The 21,235-nt window shown below is 39.2% G+C and overlaps 1 protein-coding gene across 2 annotated transcripts; it reads right to left on the minus strand.

Moving 5' to 3' along the window:
• Positions 1–585: 585 nt before the first annotated feature.
• On the minus strand, positions 586–18,786 carry LOC144637944 (uncharacterized). 2 transcript variants are annotated; one of them, XM_078497029.1, is made up of 5 exons: positions 4,932–5,031; positions 3,926–4,050; positions 2,522–2,803; positions 1,628–1,918; positions 586–907 (listed from the first exon to the last, which is right to left on the minus strand). In XM_078497029.1, the coding sequence occupies exons 2-5, from the start codon at positions 3,984–3,986 to the stop codon at positions 897–899; spliced, it is 645 nt and encodes a 214-aa protein (XP_078353155.1). In that variant the 5' UTR covers positions 3,987–4,050; positions 4,932–5,031; the 3' UTR covers positions 586–896. The 2 variants fall into 2 exon arrangements, with proteins under 2 accessions (XP_078353155.1, XP_078353154.1); XM_078497028.1 differs by lacking the exons at positions 2,522–2,803; positions 3,926–4,050; positions 4,932–5,031 and adding exons at positions 17,107–17,406; positions 17,833–17,948; positions 18,678–18,786 and having other exon boundaries at positions 591–907.
• Between the last annotated feature and the right edge of the window lie 2,449 nt (positions 18,787–21,235).

The following is a 21,235-nucleotide window of genomic DNA, read 5'->3' on the forward strand; positions in this document are numbered from 1 at the left end:
GTCACTAAAATGAAGCTGTTTTACGGGAAGATGGGATTTTGGTCAACAAACCGCTGTTCTCAAGACATGTGAAATCATTTGCGTCGCAGATGTATAATTTGATTCTACAGATATGAATAATATTGGAGTTTTCTTAACATTTCTTAACATAAACGCCTATCAACGTCATATTATTGTTTTTCGCTTCGCTCAACCGACAACAAAACACTTTCAACAACCTCGTTCTCAGAAATGATGTATTTTCTTTCGTTTTAAGGTAGAACGCGATAGCGCAAAAACAGTGTGGGGTGGTGGCGAATGTGCAGTATTTGCACAAAAACACGCCATGTTTTAAATGCCTTAAGGAATCGCGGTGCGGAAAACGTGGTTGCCTAATGGTTCGTGCGTAAATTCCTGATAGAGTGGTCTGGGTTCGAGCCCTGGCCAGGGTCACTGTGTTGTGTTCTTGGGCAGGAAACTTTACTCTCATAGTGCCGCTCTCCACCCAGGTGTATAAATGGGTACCGGCGAACTAACAATGGGGGTAACCCTACAACGGACAAGCAGGAATACTTATAGAATAGAATACAAGTAGAAATACTTCAAGTCGCTTAATGCTACAGAAACCGGATATTAAGCTCTGGCGGTATGGGCCACTTGGTACGACGCAGTCTTTACCTATCTATCTACCTTTGGAATTCGAGGTACCGGTGCTTTAACTATCCCCCGGTGCTACATCAAACAAATGCCTTGTGTTCATTGCTTCTTTTCTTTATTATCTTCAACTTACAGAAATTATTTTGTGTTTTATTTTACGTCCATATTTCTAGTATCTTGTGTCCTAGCTTGATTCTACCTTAACTGTTATCAAGTTTCTTGAATTGATCCAAACCGATGAGTCCTTCATTGCCTGATTGCTACTTGGAATCTGTGGAGGAAATAAAAAAAAGAACTGAAGGCTGTTGGCGATAAGGTGGAGAGTTGTGCGAGGAAAGGCTAATGTAAAAAATGAGAAGGGTCGTTTATTTATAGTTTTATTATTTATAGTTTTGGTTTGTGATTTTGCGCGCTCCCAAGGCAGAGGGTCTGAATGGGGGTACCTCGATAACACTAAACACTTAATTTTTTGGCTCCGTAAAATGAAACAGTTAATTTTTAGGCATTTAACACTAACAGTAATATTATTTTGTTTAGTACATCAAGAAGATTTCGGCCATTTTCCGATCATTTTGGAAGATTTTCGAAGACTACCGAAGATATCCAATGACTACCGAAGATATCCGAAGACTACCAGAGATTTCCGAGGAGAAATCTGAAAATTTTCTCTTAGTTCATGAGTGATTTTATTACCGCTTTTCGAAGAGCAGAGAAGAATTTACAATGCTAAAAGACTATGGGTTTTTCACGAAAAACCCTCCAAACACTTAACAGTATTTTCTCCGGAAACAGTAAACATAAAAAAAATTGGCCAATGTTACATCAAACACTAAAAATTATGGGCAAATAACACTAAACACTAAACCCCATTTAGACCCTCAAGGTAATCTATCGAAAATTACGCGCTTGCGTAGCCAATCATATTACGAGTTTGCCTAACAGTCAGTCACTGCGTTATGCTACTAAAGAAAGTTAAAAGTTTTTCTCTCACTTGGCAATCCAGGCGAGCCCGCGTTACACTCGTCAGTATCACAGCAGTTGACAACACATTGTTCATCTGTGTTGTCAAAAAAGCGGCAAACCTTTTTGGCTTTATCACACAGTGCTTTCCCGTAGCACGACTTCGTCACCTCAGTTTTGTCATATTTTTTAAACCAGACCGTCACACAGCGATCCATTGATAAGGGACATGTCATCAAGTATTTAGCTTTGTCTGCTACCAGTTTATCCTTTGCACATTTACCGACAGTACCGTCACAAGTATAACACTTGATGCTGCCAGCTAAAATAAAAGGAGAAAAAAACTTAAGGCGCATGTCTTGTTGACAAGTACAGTGGAACCTCGATTTCACGAATAGCCAAGGGACTGGGGAAATTGAGATTGCATTGAGATTTCCTTCACTCGTCGTTTAGTTATTCACTAAAGGGCGCGTAGGGTGTGGAGTTCCCTGTGTTGTGGTCTTGTCTTTGTCCAGATTTTCGAAGACTACCGAAGATTTCCGAAGTCTGCTGAAGATATCCAAAGACTACCGAAGATATCCGAACACTACCAGAGATTTCCGAGGAGAGAAATCTGAAAATTTTCTCTTAGTTAATGAGTGATTTTATTACCGCTTTTCGAAGAGCAGAGAAGTATTTATAATGCTAAAAGACTATAGGTTTTTTCACGAAAAACCCTCCAAACACTTAACAGTATTTTCTCCGGAAACAGTAAACATAAAGAAATTGGCCAATGTTACATCAAACACTAAAAATTATGGGCAAATAGACCCTCAAGGCAATCTATCGAAAATTACGCGCTTGCGTAGCCAATCATATAACGAGTTTGCCTAACAGTCGGTCACTGCGTTATGCTACTAAAGAAAGTTAGAAGTTTTTCTCTCACTTGGCAATCCAGGCGAGCCCGCGTTACACTCGTCAGTATAACAGCAGTTGACAGCACATGGTGCATCTGTCATGTCACAGGCCTTTTTGTAAACATCACACCCCCATTTCGTGGAGCACGTCTTCATCACTGATGTTTTTTCATCTTTTTTAGTCCAGACCGTAATGCAGCGATCCAATGATAATGGACATGTCACCAAGTATTTATCTTTGTCTGCTACCAGTTTATCCTTTGCGCATTCATAGTCAGTACCGAAACAAGCATAACACTCGATGCCACCAACTTAAACAAAAGAAAAAAAGTAGCGTTGTTGACAAGTACATGTATTAGAAACGATCATGTTTTAAAATACATCTGTTGGAAGGCACTCTCTCTAAGAACGGGAGGAAATTATAAAAACAATTATCAGTAAATATTAAGCTCCTTAACACATCCATGGACCATTCCACGTGTTACGTAGTTCAACATACCTCACTTGGGGTAGCATGCACGTGATAAAACTAGTGATCGCGTGTATGTAAATTTACTGCATTCGCAAACACAGCCGGGAGCTGAGTTTGCCCGCAGTTTACCAGCGCACGTGGTTCTTGCTCTACGCGCTGCGCGGTTCGTGCTCTACGCGGACGTTTTTTAATCGCGCGGCGCGGTACTTGCTCTTCTCTTGCGTTTTTTTGAACCACGCAGTGCGGTTCGTGCTCTGCGCGGACGTTTTTCTAACCGCGCGGCGCGGTTCTTGCTCTTCCTTTACTTTCTTTTATTTTAACCTCGCGGCGCGGCTCGTGCTCTACCCTTCCTTTTTTCTGGTCGGTGACCAGATTGATGCCCCCGCTCGGCCAGACCTCGAGTCACGCAGTATTTGAAAACTATAAATCATCTACATAAGAAAACTGTGCGAATACTCTGGTATTATATGTACTTAGCTACTGATATTATATATACTTAGCTTGTTTAGTGTGAAATGTTCAGTTTTTAAGCCTAAACTGTGCTCTTGTTCCCGTGTTTCCAGTTTAAGTTTGCTTTTTTCCCATGTTCCCGTTAATGGCTATGTTCCCTTGTCCCCTGAACCCTAGGACATGTGTGAGAGCATTAGCAATTACTTCACTCTTCGTTTAGTTATTCATTAACGGGCAAAAGCGGGTAGGGCGTAGAGTTGTCGGTCTTTGTCCATTGGGCTGTGTATTGTGAAATGCTCGGAGATACTAGCTGTATAAGCTACTCTGCAAAATTCGAGGGTAAACAAAGTGATGATGATGATGATGATGATGATTCACTGATCACAGATTACGGTCTTCTTCAAGTTTTTATTTAAATGAGGTTCGTTCATGCTTTGGAAAAAATTATTCCTTTTCTCCAAAGTTAAAAAAATACACACAAAATGGCAGAATTGACTAACTACGACCTTACCATTGCCAGAGACAAAGGTCCAGCAGAAGAAAACGGCACAAAGGACAAGAAAGTACTTCATTTTTAGTCGAAGTTGCTCGGTGATCAATGTGTTCAGTGAGGTACTGAATGGATATCTCGCAGGACTGTGGGATAATTAGCATGTTATTAATATTATTAATACTTATTATTACACTATTACGTCATTTGACCATATAAGGTCAGTGACAAAATATAACACGTCATTACACTGTACTATTTCGTTTTACACTGTAGGGCCCCATTTTGTAACAAGATTATAGGCGGGAAAAATTATTGTAGTGGTATAAAAATGCACCTATTCCATGGTTTTAAAGAAAAGTTTCTGTAAAAACATGGAATGAGTGTATGCATTAATTTCGACTGTGAAGAAATTATAAAAACAAAAACATACAAATATCAACAGCGAAGCGTTTAAAGTTGCAAACGATAGGTGCGAATCCACCTCAAATTTTTAAACACGATCGACGCAAAACTTAAACGATCATGCCTTAAAATCGTAAAATTATATAAAACCTAGAAATTCGGCCCGAATACGCATGTTTTCAAGTGCAATTATACACGTTGCTTTGTCGTCATTCTATTTGCTACTTGCTCTTTTTCGCCTATCCGCTATCTGTTTGATGAGGGCGATGAAAACGTTCGTTCGTTTTTGCGATACATCGCATATCGAGCAAATTCCTGGACCTCAAAAATACGGGATCGCGGATTAGCTGAGAATTTTAGGGCGGATTCCGGACTCTTCATGTCAGGAAGCTCTAATTACGTGGATACTAAAACGAAGTTCAAATCACTTTGGTCGGTCTAGCTTCGATCAAGAGAGGATCATGAGTAGAACTACTCAAAGGTTTCAAGATATGCGAATTCGGATTTGATCGAAAATAGCGGCGGATATACGGATTTGGCCAAAAAAACCGGATCGGTGGATTTGTGTACATCTATTCACCGTCTCCGTTAATATTGTAGTCTATTTACAACTATAACTTACTACAATGGGGTCTCTGTAAGTTTTTCTCTTTGAAGTCCGATCACTCTCTTGTGATCTCCTCTTGGTTTGATCTCTTTGAAGAACTAAATGCGTTCCGTGCTTCTCGTCCTTTCAAATGTCCTAATTATGTAAAATATAGAACATAAAATCCATAGCTTCAAATTCGAAAAAGTATTGTTGACACTCACGCTATAACAGCTCAGACCATTTGGCGCCAGGAGATCTCAAACACAGCGCATGCTCAATTGCATTTAACTAGGGTGGCCTTCTCAATATTCACTTAGTGAACGAATTTCGTTGAGCAAAAAAGTAGAAAATTTTACTCGTCATAAAAATTTCAAGCAACCTACGGCTAGCCATAGAGAGTGTGAAAATCAACAGCCATTCTTTTATACATGTTTTATTCAATTGTTGAACAAAAAACTACGCTCAAAGCTTGCAAATATAAACAAAAGACGACACAGTCTACCAAAGGGGGGAAGCCCAAGAAAGTTTTCAGTTGTTGCCTAGATAATAAACTGCAACCAAAAACATTTTGGACGACACTTGAATTTCTAAAACATACAACGTAACCATTAAAAAATACAAAGTAAAGAAGGAAAGTACACACTGTCAAAATAGAGTTACTTTTTAAGTAAACGTTTTCTCTTATACACGCAATGTTTTGCGATGCACAAAATGTGTCCATTGTTTACTCAATACTGGTTAGGCAACGAAAATGGTTGACTGTTAAATATCTGAAATGATCACTTTCCATGTATAAAAAAAATTGTTGTTTAGAATAACTACTTTCCAGAACACGAAGGAAAATTGGTTGTATTTTCTACTCTGATATATTTTAAAAAACTGCAAATGTTACTAAGTCAGTCGGAGTAAGAGACGTGATCTGGTTTGTTTGCTTGTAACTCCGTAACACTTCAGCTTTCTTGGAATCTGCACGCAATACTGATAATAATAATAATAATAATAATAATAATAATAATAATAATAATAATAATAATAATAATCGATATTTTAACAGGGTGACCCCTTCAGTCGCAGGACTGGTATCAACGGGGGCCCTGTGTAAAATAAAACAAAATTAAAGTAAAAGAGAGTATGTATAAAATATCTATCTATCTATAAAAACTACTTTAAAAAGATACCGCTAAAATGCTAAAAAAAAGTTTATAAGTTTAAAAGAAGTACTAGTGTTCTCATAAAAATAAATAAATTACGAATTAAAAATGTTCTAAAAATAACCTAAGAATAAAAAGCAGAGATAGCTTGGAAACGTTCCTTTGGCTGCATAGTCTTAATGTTCGTCGGAAGACAATTAAAAATGGATGCACCATGATAATAGAAAGACTTTTTAGCGACATCTAAATGAATGTTTGGAAGTATAATGTCAGTAAAAGACGATCTAGTGCATCTCTGATTAAAAACATGTTGCTTGTCGCCCTGGCTACGTAACAGGAAATAGTCTTTAAAATATGAGGGAACGTCTCCGACCAAGCACTTAAGAGTTCCTGCCGTCACTAAAATGAAGCTGTTTTACGGAAAGATGGGATTTTGGTCAACAAACCGCTGTTCTCAAAACGTGAAATCATTTGCGTCGCAGGTGTATAATTTGATTCTACCATTCATATATGAGTTATATTGGAGTTTTCTTAACATTTCACTGTTATTTCAAGCTTTTGTGAAAATGCATAGAAAAACAACTGCTTGGAAAAACTAAGAACAAGACTTCAATTTTTCGTAACTGTCGAAAATTTTACTCAAGAATCTCAAACTGAAAAAAATGCGAAGATGTGTTTGTGTGTTGTAAGCGGTCTCGGTGAGGAAAATGGTAATTTATTATTCAAATAAAATGGATCACTTTTAATTAGTATTTTAGGCTTTCAGACAAACTTTATAGTTGCAAGAGTGGGAAGAGTTAAATTTCATTTTCAATTCACATATATTGTAAATATTTAAGTTATAAAAATCTTCAAGATATTTAAGTGAGCGTCCGTGTAAGAACCGACCACTCGATTTTCGGCCCAGAACAGAATTCCTTCAAATTTTCTGTGCAAGACAATTGATCCATATGATAAACAAAAATAGCAATATTTTGGCTTGTAGTGTTATTTGTCAATATTTTTGGCGATGATTGCTGAGAACGGTCAAAAACCGAAAAAATCATCCTGTTTCGAGTCAAATTTAGGCGTCGCGCTCAACGCGCTGAAAAATTACTCTTTAACTCAAATAAAATGAAACTTGTTTATCATTTTATTTTATGTCTTGTCTATTAGTTCATGTTAAAATATTTGAAATCGGACTTAACAAAAATTAATTATGATTTTTTTTAAACACCCCATAAAGAGCCATCGCAAAAATCACGCAAACATACTGTTGGTTAGAGAGGTTTTTCTCAAAAGTTTAACGCGATCTAGAGCCCTAGACACTATCCACGATTAGTACTAGGGTTGGTGTATTAGAAACAAGAAAAAAAGTTTTGGGCACTAAGCTTTTTGAATTTTAGGAGTTTTATCAACAAAGCCTATTTTTAACGGTCGTAACGCGCGTCACGCAATTTCTTACTATTGTGTTTCCTATCTTTCCCACATAAAACAGTTGTCCGAGGGAGCAAATATTTTTGAAACTAGCTTTCTACTCGGAAAAAGGCATGGACAATCCTAAATTTATCAAATATTGCCCCAAAAATAAGAATTAAGAAGGTTAAATCATGAGCGGCTCCGGTATGAGTTGTCTTCAGTTCCGTCTTTAACTGTGCAAAAAGCTTCGAAAAGCGGTTTCTGTGATTCGGTAATCATAAATAGGGAAAGAACTACGAAAGAAACCCTTAATAGTTTAACATATTAAACACATTTAACAGCTAGAAATTATTATCATTGTATTATTAAAGTGTACGCCCAGAGAAAATGCAACACAAATGAAAATAGGCCAAAGCGAATTTCTCAGAAAATGTCTGTTTCAGTCGGCTTTGATGCACGCGGGAATGTCAATGAAAGTTATTTTTAGTAGGTTAATTTCAACCCGTGTGACAAATGCTTGCTGCTTAAACTATTTCTTGTTTTACTTTATATCATTTGTTTTTCAATTTTGTGAATAGGCTACAAACTTTGCCTTTAATATTTATTTTCTTCACTTTTTTTTTTGCACTGCCCTTTTGCTAAATTTAACTTATGCAAATTTGTGACAATTGATGTCGTGCGTGCTTACATTACGGCAGGAATAGTTTTGCTCTTTGCGTTTCGTGTTGTTTCGTTCTGTGAAATGGCAGGATTTTGTTCCTTCTCGGCAATTTTAGGTGGTAAGTGCGAAAGTAGTCGTGGACATACAGATTGTATAGCCCTTAATGATTGTGACGGCGATATCAGTTTGCATCTAGCAAATCACCACCTGTCAAGAGAAAATTCATGTGAAAGGGATCTAATACTGGCAAGAGCAGGTCTTTTAGAACTCACTGAAGAACAGATTTTAAAAGAATATGATGGTTTTTCCAGCCCATCGTTTTACCTTAGGAAAGTACTGGCAAGCTCCGAAGACCTGCCAGTATCCAAGACATCATGGAAAGAAATCGGCGGTAACAGGGACTCATGTTATAAATTTCAAGCTGGCCAGGGAAATTAAAAACCTCTTTGGAGAAGCTGCACCCGTTGGTTCCCGTAAGTTTTATCGTTAAAGATTGTTCTTAATCGCTAAAAATTGTTTACATTGTTAAGCCCTAGGCTGAAATAGATTTCACTTTCGTAAATATGAAATGCTAGGTCATTACTATTGTTGCATGGTGACAACTGTTCTCTGGACGCGTTCTGTTAGCTTACCTGAGACCGGCTCAAACACAGGATAAAATGTTATTATAAAGTAATTTGAATGCGACTTAAATAATTTATTCTTAGTGACATAGCTTGCAACACCTGATGTTTTTAACCGTGACTAAATAAATTACTCTTTCAAGTTTGCTGCGAACACAGGGGTCAGGGTTGGTTGAAGGCGATTGTGGGGGAGGGGGGGATTACTATACGTGGAGGTTCTGCCCATTTGTATGGTTTAGGTATATTAATGGGCAGAATTTTGCAAGTTTAAGTATATAAAAATGTAAAGCATGTATACGAGCCTAGGGGCCCATCACGTTTCCGTAGCATAAAGCGACTAGGAGTATTCCCATCGCAGGGTTACCCCCAGTCTTGCCCAAAGAACACGACATATTGAACCCGGCCAGGACTCGAACCCGACCACTGCAGGAATTTTGCACTTAGTGATCCGGTAGAACCCGAATTTCAAAAGTCCTGTTCACATCAGCACTTATCCACTTGCGATGACTGCCAAGGGCTAAAGAAAGTACTTCAGGAACTACGACTTGAGATCGAAGGTCCATCCTGGACGCCAGTTAATTCAGAACAACGAGAAGATTTACTGTACGACTTTGACCGCGCAAAGTCAGATATCTTTCTATGGAAAGCGCACATTGTCCGCTCAATAAACCAGGAAGAGGCGAAGCAAGATTTACTGAAAACAGCCGACGCGACGTCCGCCATTGTTATAATGGACTGGGCCATGAAATTTCTTCAACTGAAATATCTTGAGAAGCAGTCCGAATGGTTCGGAAAAAGAGGGCTCAGCAGGCATATATCCACCGTCATAACCAAGAATGTCAGCACTGGTAATCATATGCTCACATCCTTGATTCCTGCCAGCAGAATTGGTATGCAGTCTGTTCGATCATCGAGAACACACTGGAGGCCTTAAAGAAGGAACATCCTCACATAACTCAGGTGAACTTTAGAAGTGACGAAGCAGGCTGTTACTACAACAACTTTCTCGTGGCGGCCGTAAGAGATGCTGGGAACCGAGTTGGTATCACCGTCACACGGTACGACTTTTCCGAGCCACAATACGGGAAAGATGTCTGTGATAGGATCCTTTGCCCAATGAAGTCAGCTATCCGACGCTATTGCAACGGGGGACACGATGTTCTTTCTGCAAAGGACATGCGTACAGCGCTTTCCGAACGTCCTGTCCGAGGCACAACTGCCAGTGTTTGCTCTGTGAATGAGTCTCAAAAGACACTTGAAGTAAAAATGACAGATCATTTCAGCAGGTATCATAACTTTCAATTTGAATCAAATGGCATTAGGATCTGGAGAGCTTATAATGATGGGCAAGGGAGGCTCATTCCCTACCAAGACGTCATCTTCAAGCCTCAGGGTCCTACAGATCTTGTTATAGATGTCGACTTTTTTCCAGTCAAGGAAGCACGAATCCATAACGCCACATCAACTGATGGTGAGGAAACCAGCGGTCTTTTCTCTTGCCCTGAGCCTGGGTGTCAAATGGTCTTCAAAAAAGTTAGTGAGCTTGAGAATCATCTTGATGTTGGCGAGCACCGCCAAATGCGCGGAGGGTCCGAAACGGTGTATGACAAACTCAGAAGAGACTGGGCCGAGAAATTCCTTAATGTTGACAACAACGAGGGAAGTAGCAGTGCACCGGTAGCACATTGCGATGAGCGAGGAGACGAATTTGAATATCAAGCTCCTAGTTTTTGCAGTGACTTACAGCTTGGCTGGGCTCTACACAAGGCGCGAAATCAAGGTGTGCGATTTCCTGATGATGTTAAACAATACCTAACGAGGAAATTCGACCTTGGAGAGAGAACCGGCAACAAGGCAGATCCCGGAAAAGTGGCTGCAGACATGAGAACAGCAAGAAGACCAGATGGTTTGCAGATATTTGACAGGTAAGACTGGCTCACGAAAAGTCAAGTACAGGGTGTTTTTTCGAGACTAGCGGCCACACGAAGAAAGCAGGGGAACCAAGAGTTACCGGATGGAGGATGTGTACGCAGAGGAGGAAGAGGAAGAAAGGCGTGAAGTGCTAGAGAGCGTCGCCGCTGAACTCAGTCCCAGGCATCCAATCTGCTATGATTCTTACTGCCTGTGTGACCTGGCACGAGACGAGAGTCTTGACAGTTTCAGTGTAGTTATGCTTAAGGAGATATTAAGATATTTTGAGATTCCCTTTGGTTCACGAGATCGGAAAAAAATCTAGTAGTGAACTTGTTCTCATTCTTGGAAGAATGTGACTGTCGCCAATACGAAAAAACGTTCAACTGCTATCTATTTAATTCGCGGATGCGTTTGGCTGTTGTTCAAACGTTTAATAATAGTTTTCTGTGAACCGAGAAAATAAAAATAGTTTAAAGCCCTGTATTACTGTTAATGTAGGAAAGGATTAAAGTCGTTCTTTTTTGTTGCTGAGTTAAATTAGTTATACTATCCACTTTAGAGACCGGTCATTATTTATCAGGGGTGGAGGGCCCACGAAATTGTGGAAAAAGTGGGCTAACAAATTATGACCCTCCCCCACACTGGAACTAAAAATTGTGACCCTCCCCAAATTGGAGTCTATTAAGGGTGCCCGCGGGTATTTCCAGGAGCGGAGGTGCTATTTTAAAAATCGAATTTTGGGCATGGAAAGTTAAACCGATTTTTCTTATTTTTCGGTAGTGGTAATGACAAACTATAACTATAAAATAAACGAAATAAATGAACAGGAAATATCAGCATATTTAAATTACTCTATTTTTATTATTACGGCCACCTTGTTAGAAACCCCGTTTTTACTCCCATACAAACATAGGCGTACGGGCCGGGGGGGGCTGGGGGGGTGGGGGCTGCAGCCCCCCCAGAGTTTGGGCAGCTCAGAATTTTTGGGCAGCAAGAGAAAATTGGGCCAGGCGAGTTTTTAAGAAGTTTCCATGTTTTTTTTCTCGAAGAGATAGATATTTTCTATTTTAACCTGAAGTCGGCGTGGTAAAACCAGCTTTGTTTACAAGAGTCAGTGGTTGCCTAGAACCAGTGAATGAAGAAGTTGATGAATGCACCAAAGAAGTGTTGCTTGTATGTGGAAGCCAGCAGTGATTATGAACTTCCTTTTATTAACGTTTTATAACAAATAAATTCATCCTTCCTTAATAATGACGGTCACTCAATTTTCGCGTCATCCTATGTTCACGACACTTTAATTTTTTGCGACATTTTATTTTAAAATCGCGCAAATCGCGAAATTGAAGTGTCGCGAGAAGGGGATCATATGTTGATATACATATTTTAGTGGAAATGACCAGGAAATACTCTTTGCTTTGGGAAATATCTGTCACATTGAATATAAAGAAAGCTTCTCCTGCGTTGCTAAATTTTACAAAATCAACGGCGAGATTTTGAAAGCCGGGTAGAAAATATACGTATGTTTTCGTCTTGTGCGCCGATTAGGCTACCTGACTGTTTCAGAAATGCTGGAGACAATGATCGAGAATGATCTATTTGATGTTTCCAAAGTTTCCTAATGTGGTACATATCCTTACATTAATACATGCTACAACTTGTTCTGCAGAACAATCATCAGTGCTTTGCGCAAATTGAAATCTTACCTCCGCAGCACCATGGGGCAACAACGTGTAGTCAACAATGACATGGATCGTACTGGCATTGATCAGTATCTTCGGCCGTCGAAATGGCAGACAGCTATTTCTTTTAACGTGTTTTATGAGCTCATATGATAGATATAGAATATTTTTCTCTTCATATGTAGGCCTATGTAAGTGCATCGTATGACCCTCGTTTCAGTCTCGACTGTTTCGCAAAAATTTGGGCAACTTGCGAGAATTTTTTGGGCAAATGGCTCACCGCCCCCCCCTGGCAAAAAATTGCCCGTACGCCTATGCATACAAACTCTGTATTTTTACATTCTCGTAAGCGGACATTCCTGTAAGCGGCCGCGGACACTTTCCGAGATTACGACTTAGACTTTTTCTTTGTTTTTAACCTCCCGTAAGCGGACACCGCAAAGAGAATCATATAAAAAAACCTCTGTATCTTGTATTAATCAATCAACTTCACATCGCCGTTCGTCACAATGATTTTACTGTAATTACAGAACCATATTTCAGTGTTTGTTTTGTCGTCATTCACGTCCGGTTACATTTTGAAACACAAGCTCCCGTAAGCAACCATCTATCCCCTTACACCTCTAGTGGCCGCTTACAAGAACCCTACTCGTAAGCGGCCAGCACCAGTTGCAGACACTTTTTTCGCGTCCCGAGGGTGTCCGCTTATGAGAGCTTCGACTGTAATACTATTTTTCTAAACGCAAAGATAGCTTTTTTATTACTGTCAATAAGTTAAAATTATCCAAAAATTCATTTGAGCAAGTTTCAACGAAATCGGCTGGGTAGAAATCGCTGCACAGTTGACTGTTATAGATTTCAGCTTCGCCAGTTGTTACAACAACGCTTGAGTAATGTTTCGATTGCATTGACAGGTCCCTTACTTCTCTTCTTTTTCGATTCGCCATTGATGTAAGCCTTACAGTATCTTTTAATAAAAGTGGAAGCAGGGACCAATTCTTTTTTTCTTTTTTGGGGGGTCAATTTTACCAGAATTGAAATCAACTTTGTTTTGATACGCCGCGACGTGTAAACCTTCTACAAATTTGCATAAATTGAATTCAGCGAAGACTGAGAATTATTTGATGACGGCATATGGGCTATTTTCAAAAGTCGAAACCAATTATAGAAGTCGTTTTGCTTTGCCAACGTAACAATTTAAGAAATGAAGTATGAAGGGAGGGCAAAATATTAATGTACGTGACATCCTAAAAATAACATTTACATTCCAGCGTGTTAGCCGATTGAAATCTACATTCCCTGCAAAGATTTTCGCCGTAGTATAAGTCGATGTAAATTCGCCGTACATAATTTTTAAAGGCACTTTCTACTATGAATAAAACTTCTTGTTGTTAAAAATCTCGTTGTCAAAATGCGCAAAGGGTTTTTTCATTGTTCATTCCTTATGATATCCAAATCACGGAAACGTCTTTTTCGAAGCTTTCCGGTGAAACTAAAGACTCACACCGGAGCCGCTATGATTTTTAAAACCTTCTTAATTCTTATTTTTGGGGCGATATTTGATAAATTTAGGATTGTCCATGCCTTATTCCGAGCAGAAAGCTAGTTTCGAAAATATTTGCTCCCTCGGACAACTGTTTTATGTGGGAAAGATAGGAAACACAATAGTAAGAAATTGCGTGACGCGCGTTACGGCCGTTAAAAATAGGCTTTGTTGATAGAACTCCTAAAATTCGAAAAGCTTAGTGCCCAAAATTTTTTTTCTTGTTTCTAGTACACCAACCCTAGTACTAATCGTGGATAGTGTCCAGGGCTCTAGATCGCGTTAAACTTTTGAGAAAAACCTCTCTAACCAACAGTATGTTTGCGTGATTTTTGCGATGGCTCTTAATGGGGTGTTTAAAAAAAATCATAATTAATTTTTGTTAAGTCCGATCTCAAATATTTTAACATGAACTAATAGACAAGACATAAAATAAAATGATAAACAAGTTTCATTTTATTTGAGTTAAAGAGTAATTTTTCAGCGCGTTGAGCGCGACGCCTAAATTTGACTCGAAACAGGATGATTTTTTCGGTTTTTGACCGTTCTCAGCAATCATCGCCAAAAATATTGACAAATAACACTACAAGCCAAAATATTACTATTTTTGTTTATCATATGGATCAATTGTCTTGCACAGAAAATTTGAAGGAATTCTGTTCTGGGCCGAAAATCGAGTGGTCGGTTCTTACACGGACGCCCACTTAAGTTTCTGCAAACTGTTTTGAACTGCTGATCCTTAATACCTTATTGTTACTTATTTTCGCGGGCACTTAATTTCACGAAAATGGAACAGGAATATTTCGCGAGTCTTAATTTTCGCGATTTGGCCAAAAATACGCAATTAGCATAAAAAATACAACAGAAATCGGTTGGAATTAATTTTCGCGGGTCTTTAATTTCGCGATTTTTTGAAAATCGCGAAAATCGCGAAAATTAAGTCCCGCGAAAATAAGTAACAATAAGGTATATATTTTTATTTAGACTGAATTTTTGGCGATGCAATCAATGATTCATCTCCGTGTACGCGAAAAAAAAAGTTTAAAAACAACTCGTGGAGAATCAGCTTTATTTTAAGCGAAGATGTATTATATAGTGCCCCAACTTTTCTTTGTTGTCAGATAGATTACGGTAGTTGGCGTGACGCGCCGCCATTTTGAAAACTCGTCGCCGAGAAGGCCCTGAGGACGAGGTTGTGGAAAGAGCGAAATAAATTTGTATAAGCTTTTTATATATTATATTGTATGAGCTTTTTAGATAGCGCAAAAATAGTGTGGGCTGGTGGCGACTGTAGTATTTAGCATAAAAGGAAGCAATGTTTTAAATGCTTCTTTAGGAATCGTGGTGAAACGTGGTTTTCTAATTGTTAGCAAGCTAAACTCCTGATAGAGCGGTCTGGGTTCTAGCCAAGTTCTACGCAAGTCGTTCATATATTGTCTCTTAATTTTTTCACGCACGTGAACGCACGTAAAACAATACGCGTCAGTGGAAATTAATCTACCTTAATAGAGCGGTCTGGGCTCGAGCCCTGGCCAAGATTATTGTGTAGTGTTTTTGGGCAAGACACTTTACTCTCACATTGCCTCTCTCCACCCAGGTGTATAAATAGGTACCGGCCAACTAATGCTGGGGGTTGGTGGGGGGTGGTAACCCTGCGATGACTTAGCATCCCATCCAGGGGGGAGGGGAATAGAAATACTCCTTGTCGCTTAATGCTACAAAAACCGGATAAGCTCCGGCGGTATGGGCCACTAAGCATGAGGCAGACTTTGGAATTCGAGGAACCGGTGTTTTTAACTATCCCCGCTACATCAAACAAATGCCTTGTGTTCATTGCTTCTTTTCTTTATTATTTTTAACTTACAGAATGTATTTTGTGTTTTATTTTACGTCCATATTTCTTGTGTCTTGTGCGCTGGCATACTTCTACTTTAACTAAACTGCATGATAAGTCCTTCATTGCCTGATTGCTACTTGGAATCTGTGGAGGAAAAAATAAGGAACTGAAGCTAGATAAGGTGGGGAGTTGTGCGAGAGCCTAATGCAAAAAGAAAGGGTAAATAGTTGTTCCTTATGATGTCCCTGGTTCACATTAACTTACCTGTACTTCTTACTTAATTGTATTGAGGAAAATGTTTCTATACAGACCCTTGTTTCCCTATAACAGAAATTGCGGTCCGATAAATATTTATTTCTTAGTGGTCTAGTCAACAACGAGACGGCAAGCTCGTGGTCACTACTGAGTCAACTATCAAAAGCCGATAGAACCGTATGCGATTTGTCTAATTGTTTTAGCATAACCCTGCAAAAAGTTGAGTGAAGGTGGGTGAAGGTGGTTTATTTATAGTTTTGGTTTGTGATTTCGACGATTTTACCCGGGGGGGGGGGGGGGGGGTTACTCCCATATGTGGCCTATATAGGTATGTGCCGCCCGATAGCGTATGGTTTTCGAAGTTCTCGGTCCTTAAATAGGGTATCATTTTTGCTCCTTTTGGCAATGTGTTTCTGGTGTGACCCTTAGATAGGGTACCTAAATTCTATTAGCTAAAATAAACGCCCAGCTAAACGAAAAAAAGATATCTTAAAACTGAATTTTCTGTTCAGGTATTAGAAAAGCTATTTTATAAAGATTTGTGTCTTGCCGTGCGCGGTTAGCCGTTATTTGGGTTGTCACGGAACACTTCTCCTCCCCTTGAATAGGGTGTCATTTTTCGGTTTTGGGCCTTAAAAAGGCTATCAATTTTCGCTTTCTTTATCCTTAAATAGGGTCAGGGTTTAAGAACCTTTTCGGCACACCCCTATCCGAAATTTATGGGAGTACCCCCCCCCCCCGGGGGCAATTTTACTTGAGCGCGCTCCCAGGGCGGTCTATCAGTAACAATTAGACGCCAAGCTCGAGGTTTCTATCAAAAGCCGGTAGAAACCGATAGCTAGCCGTCTAAGGTTTTAGCATAACCCAACTGCAAATCTATTAAACACAAAATATAGCTAGAGTTGATTATTTGAATGTTTTGTTGATGAAATTCCGCAAAAAACTGAGCGCGCGCACCAAGAGCCGTCTAACGATCGGTAGAAGGCACATGTGTAGCCAATCAGATCGCGCGTTTTGCCAACAGACGGCAGCTGTGTTATGCTAACGAAAATTAGACAGCGCTTGCGTAGCCAATCATATTACGAGTTTGCCTAACAGTCAGTCACTGCGTTATGCTACTAAAGAAAGTTAGAAGTTTTTCTCTCACTTGGCAATCCAGGCAAGCCCGCGTTACACTCGTCAGTATAACAGCAGTTGACAGCACATTGTCCATCTGTCATGTCATCACAGGCCTTTTTGACAGCATCGCACAGTGGTTTCGTGGAGCACGCCTTCGCCACTGATGTTTTGTCATCTTTTTTAGCCCAGACTGTAATGCAGCGATCCACTGTAAAGAGTGTGGGTGATAAGGGACATGTCATCAAGTATTTAGCTTTGTCTGCTACCAGTTTATCCTTTGCACATTCATCGTCAGTACCGGCACAAACGTAACACTTTATGGCACCAGCTAAAAAAAAAAAAAAAAAAAAAAATTAGCTAAAAGCGCATGTGTTGTTGACAAGTACAGTGGAACCTCGATTTCACGAAGTGCCAAGGGACTGGGGAAATTGAGATTGCATTGAGATTTCCTTCACTCGTCGTTTAGTTATTCACTAAAGGGCGCTTAGGGTGTGGAGTTCCCTGTGTTGTGGTCTTGTCTTTGTCCATTGGGCTGTGTACTGTGAAATGCTCGGAGATACTAGTATAAGCTACTCTGCAAATCCGCGCGGGGGTAAAAAGCAAAGTAACAATGATTCACTGATCACAGATTACGGTCGTCTTTAAGTTTTTATTTAAATGAGGTACGTTTATGCTTTGAAAAAATTTACGCTTTTTCTCCGAAGTTAAAAAAAAAGACACACAAAGTGGCAGAATTGACTAACTACGACCTTACCAGAGACAAAGGTCCAGCAGAAGAAAACGGCACAAAGGACAAGAAAGTACTTCATTGTTACGTTGTTCGGTGATGAGTGTGTTCCGTCTGAGGTACTGAATGGATATCTCGCAGGACTGTGGGATAATTAGCATGTTATTAATATTATTAATATTTATTGCGTTCGACGAAGGAAAGTGCAAGCCTAATTTTGTTTTGGCGTCCTGTGTCTTTTTAGTTGGTATGCCTGTGTACTGTTATGCGGGATGAATCGAGCCGTAATGCGCGCGCAGATGTATGGACTCCAGATTGGCCGCCCCAATTGATTTTTGAAATTCGGCCCAAATACGCATGTTTCAAGTGCAATTTAACACGTTGCTTTGTCGTTATTCTTTTCGCTTCTTGCTCTTTTTTCGCTTATCTGCTATATGTTTGATGAGGGAGATGAAAAGGCTTGCGGATCGACGTATTGGGCCTACAAACGCGCCCGGATTGCGGATTTTTTGCGATACATCGCATATCGAGCAAATTCCTGGACCTCAAAAACACGGGAACGCGGATTAGCTGAGAATTTTAGGGCGGATTCCAGACTCTTCATGTCAGGAAGCTCTAATAACGTGGATACTAAAAAGAAGTTCAAATCAGGCTTCCATGGTCTGTTGACAAAATTGTTGCAAAAACAAGCAATAAAACGAATCTTCTTAAAAGAGTAGAACTACTCAAAGGTTTCAAGATATGCGAATTCGGATTTGAACGAAAATAGCGGCGGATATACGGATTTGGCCAAAAAAAACGGATCGGCGGATCTGTGTACATCTATTCACCCTTTCCCTTAATATTGTAGTCTATTTACAACTATAACTTACTACAATGGGGTCTCTGTAAGTTTTTCTCTTTGAAGTCCGATCACTCTCTTGTGATCTCCTCTTGGTTTGATCTCTTTGAAGAACTAAATGCGTTGCGTGCTTCTCGTCCTTTCAAATGTCCTAATTATGTAAAATATAGAGCATAAAATCCATAGCTTCAAATTCGAAAAAGTATTGTTGACACTCACGCTATAACAGCTCAGACCATTTGGCGCCAGAAGATCTCAAACACAGCGCATGCTCAATTGTATTTAACTAGGGTGGCCTTCTCAATATTTACTTAGTGAACATATTTCGTTGAGCAAAACTATAGAAAATTTTACTCGTCATAAAAATTTCAAGCAACCTACGGCTAGCCATAGAGAGCGTGAAAATAAACAGCCATTCTTTTATACATGTTTAATTCAATTGTTGAACAAAAAACGACGCTCAAAGCTTGCAAACATAAACAAAAGACGACACAGTCTACCAAAGGGGGGAAGCCCAAGAAAATTTTCTCTTGTTGCCTAGATAATAAACTGCAACTAAAAACATTTCGGACGACACTTGAATTTCTAAAACATACAACGTAACCATTAAAAAATACAAAGTAAAGAAGGAAAGTACACACTGTTAAAATAGAGTTACTTTTTAAGCAAACGTTTTCTCTGATACACGCAATGTTTTGTGATGCGCAAAATGTGTCCATTGTTTACTCAATACTGGTTAGGCAACGAAAATGGTTGACTGTTAAATATCTAAAATGATCACTTTCCATGTATAAAAAAAATTGTTGTTTAGAATAACTACTTTTCAGAACACGAAGGAAAATTGGTTGTATTTTCTACTCTGATATATTGTAAAAAAAAACTGCAAATGTTACTAAGTCAGTCGGAGTAAGAGACGTGATCTGGTTTGTTTGCTTGTAACTCCGTAACACTTCAGCTTTCTTGGAATCTGCACGCTATACTGATAAGAGTTCCTGGCGTCACTAAAATGAAGCTGTTTTACGGAAAGACTGGATTTTGGTCAACAAACCGCTGTTCTCAAGACATGTGAAATCATTTGCGTCGCAGGTGTATCAGGCATTTGATTCTACAGATTTGAATTATATTGGAGTTTTGTTAACATTTTACTGTTATTGCAAGCTTTTGTGAAAATGCATAGAAAAACAGCTGCTTGGAAAAACTAAGAACAAGACTATAATTTTTCGTAACTGTCGAAAATTTTACTCAAGAATCTCAAACTGAAAAATGCGAAGATGTGTTTGTGTGTTGTAAGCGGTCTCGGTGAGGAAAATGGTAATTTAGTATTCAAAAAATGGATTACTTTTAATTAGTATTTTAGGCTTTCAGACATACTTTATAGTTGCAAGAGTGGGAAGAGTTAAATTCCATTTTCAATCCACAAATATTGTAAATATTTAAGTTATAAAAATCTTCAAGATATTTTAGTTTCTGCAAAATGTTTTGAACTGCTCATCCTTTATATATATTTCATTTTTATAGACTGAACTTTTAACGATACAAACAACGATTCATCTCCGTATTCGCGAAAAAAAACGTTTGAAAACAACTCGTGGAGAATTTTATTTTCAGGAGTAAATAGTGCCCCAACTTTTCTCTGTTATCAGATAGATTACGGTAGTTGAGTGTGTTTTGGGTTTCCAACCCAAACCGCGCACCATCAATCCCATAACGCAAAGAGCATCGACCAAGGAGGACGACGCCTGGGAACACAAGGCATGCCGGGCCAGGCGCACGTGCGTTTGTCAAACTTTCCGAGGCCATGTCGGATACGGACAACTATATTGTCTGCAGAATATGCTTACCAAAAAAGGTTCAGTTTTTGTCGATTTACAAAGTAGGTAATGAAACCTTACATTTAGGAAATGTAAAGAGTTTTCTGCCTGGTCTACAACGCCATATAAGAAATTGAAATTAAAAAAAGCCCAAATTGGCTTTGTGCGGTTTGAGAAATAAAAGCCAGGTTCGAAGAAGTTTATGGACCGTAGACACTTATTCTTAGGACTGTTTTTTTTTTAATTTCTCCATAAAATGTATCCATAAAAATTGTTGGCGGTCGAAGTCGAAGACCCTTTACTAACTTTCGACTTTAAATTTGCTCAATTTGATATTTGATTCCCTTCTCCCCACCCCACCATCCCCCAATCCTCCCACTCGCGCTATGCGCTCGCTTCCAATCCCCCCACTCGCGATTCTCTATCAGAATCCGCGCTCAATTGGCCTTGAAAAAGTCTGTAGAGGAGGTAGGGGAGATAGGCCATTTCCGAGTTACCCCTGCCTCTGTTTCAAAACGAGTCTACGCGCGAAACCATTCATATGAAAATCGTTTGCTCATGTAAATCAACTCATTTTCATTTGAATGGTTTCGCACGTAGACTCGGTTCGAAACAGAGGCAAAGGGTAACTCGGAAATGGCCTATTGGGTTTGTTTAAAATTGGCTATTATTTTAAAACTAAAACAGTCCTTGGGTCTTTCTTTACGCAGTGAACAATTAGTCGCTGTATAAATTAACTTAAGTCTTGAGGACTTGAGCGGATGAATTACACTCTTTT

This window comes from Oculina patagonica, chromosome 14 (assembly GCF_052425735.1).
Source record: "Oculina patagonica isolate OP01 chromosome 14, crgOcupat, whole genome shotgun sequence".
NCBI lineage: Eukaryota > Metazoa > Cnidaria > Anthozoa > Scleractinia > Oculinidae > Oculina > Oculina patagonica.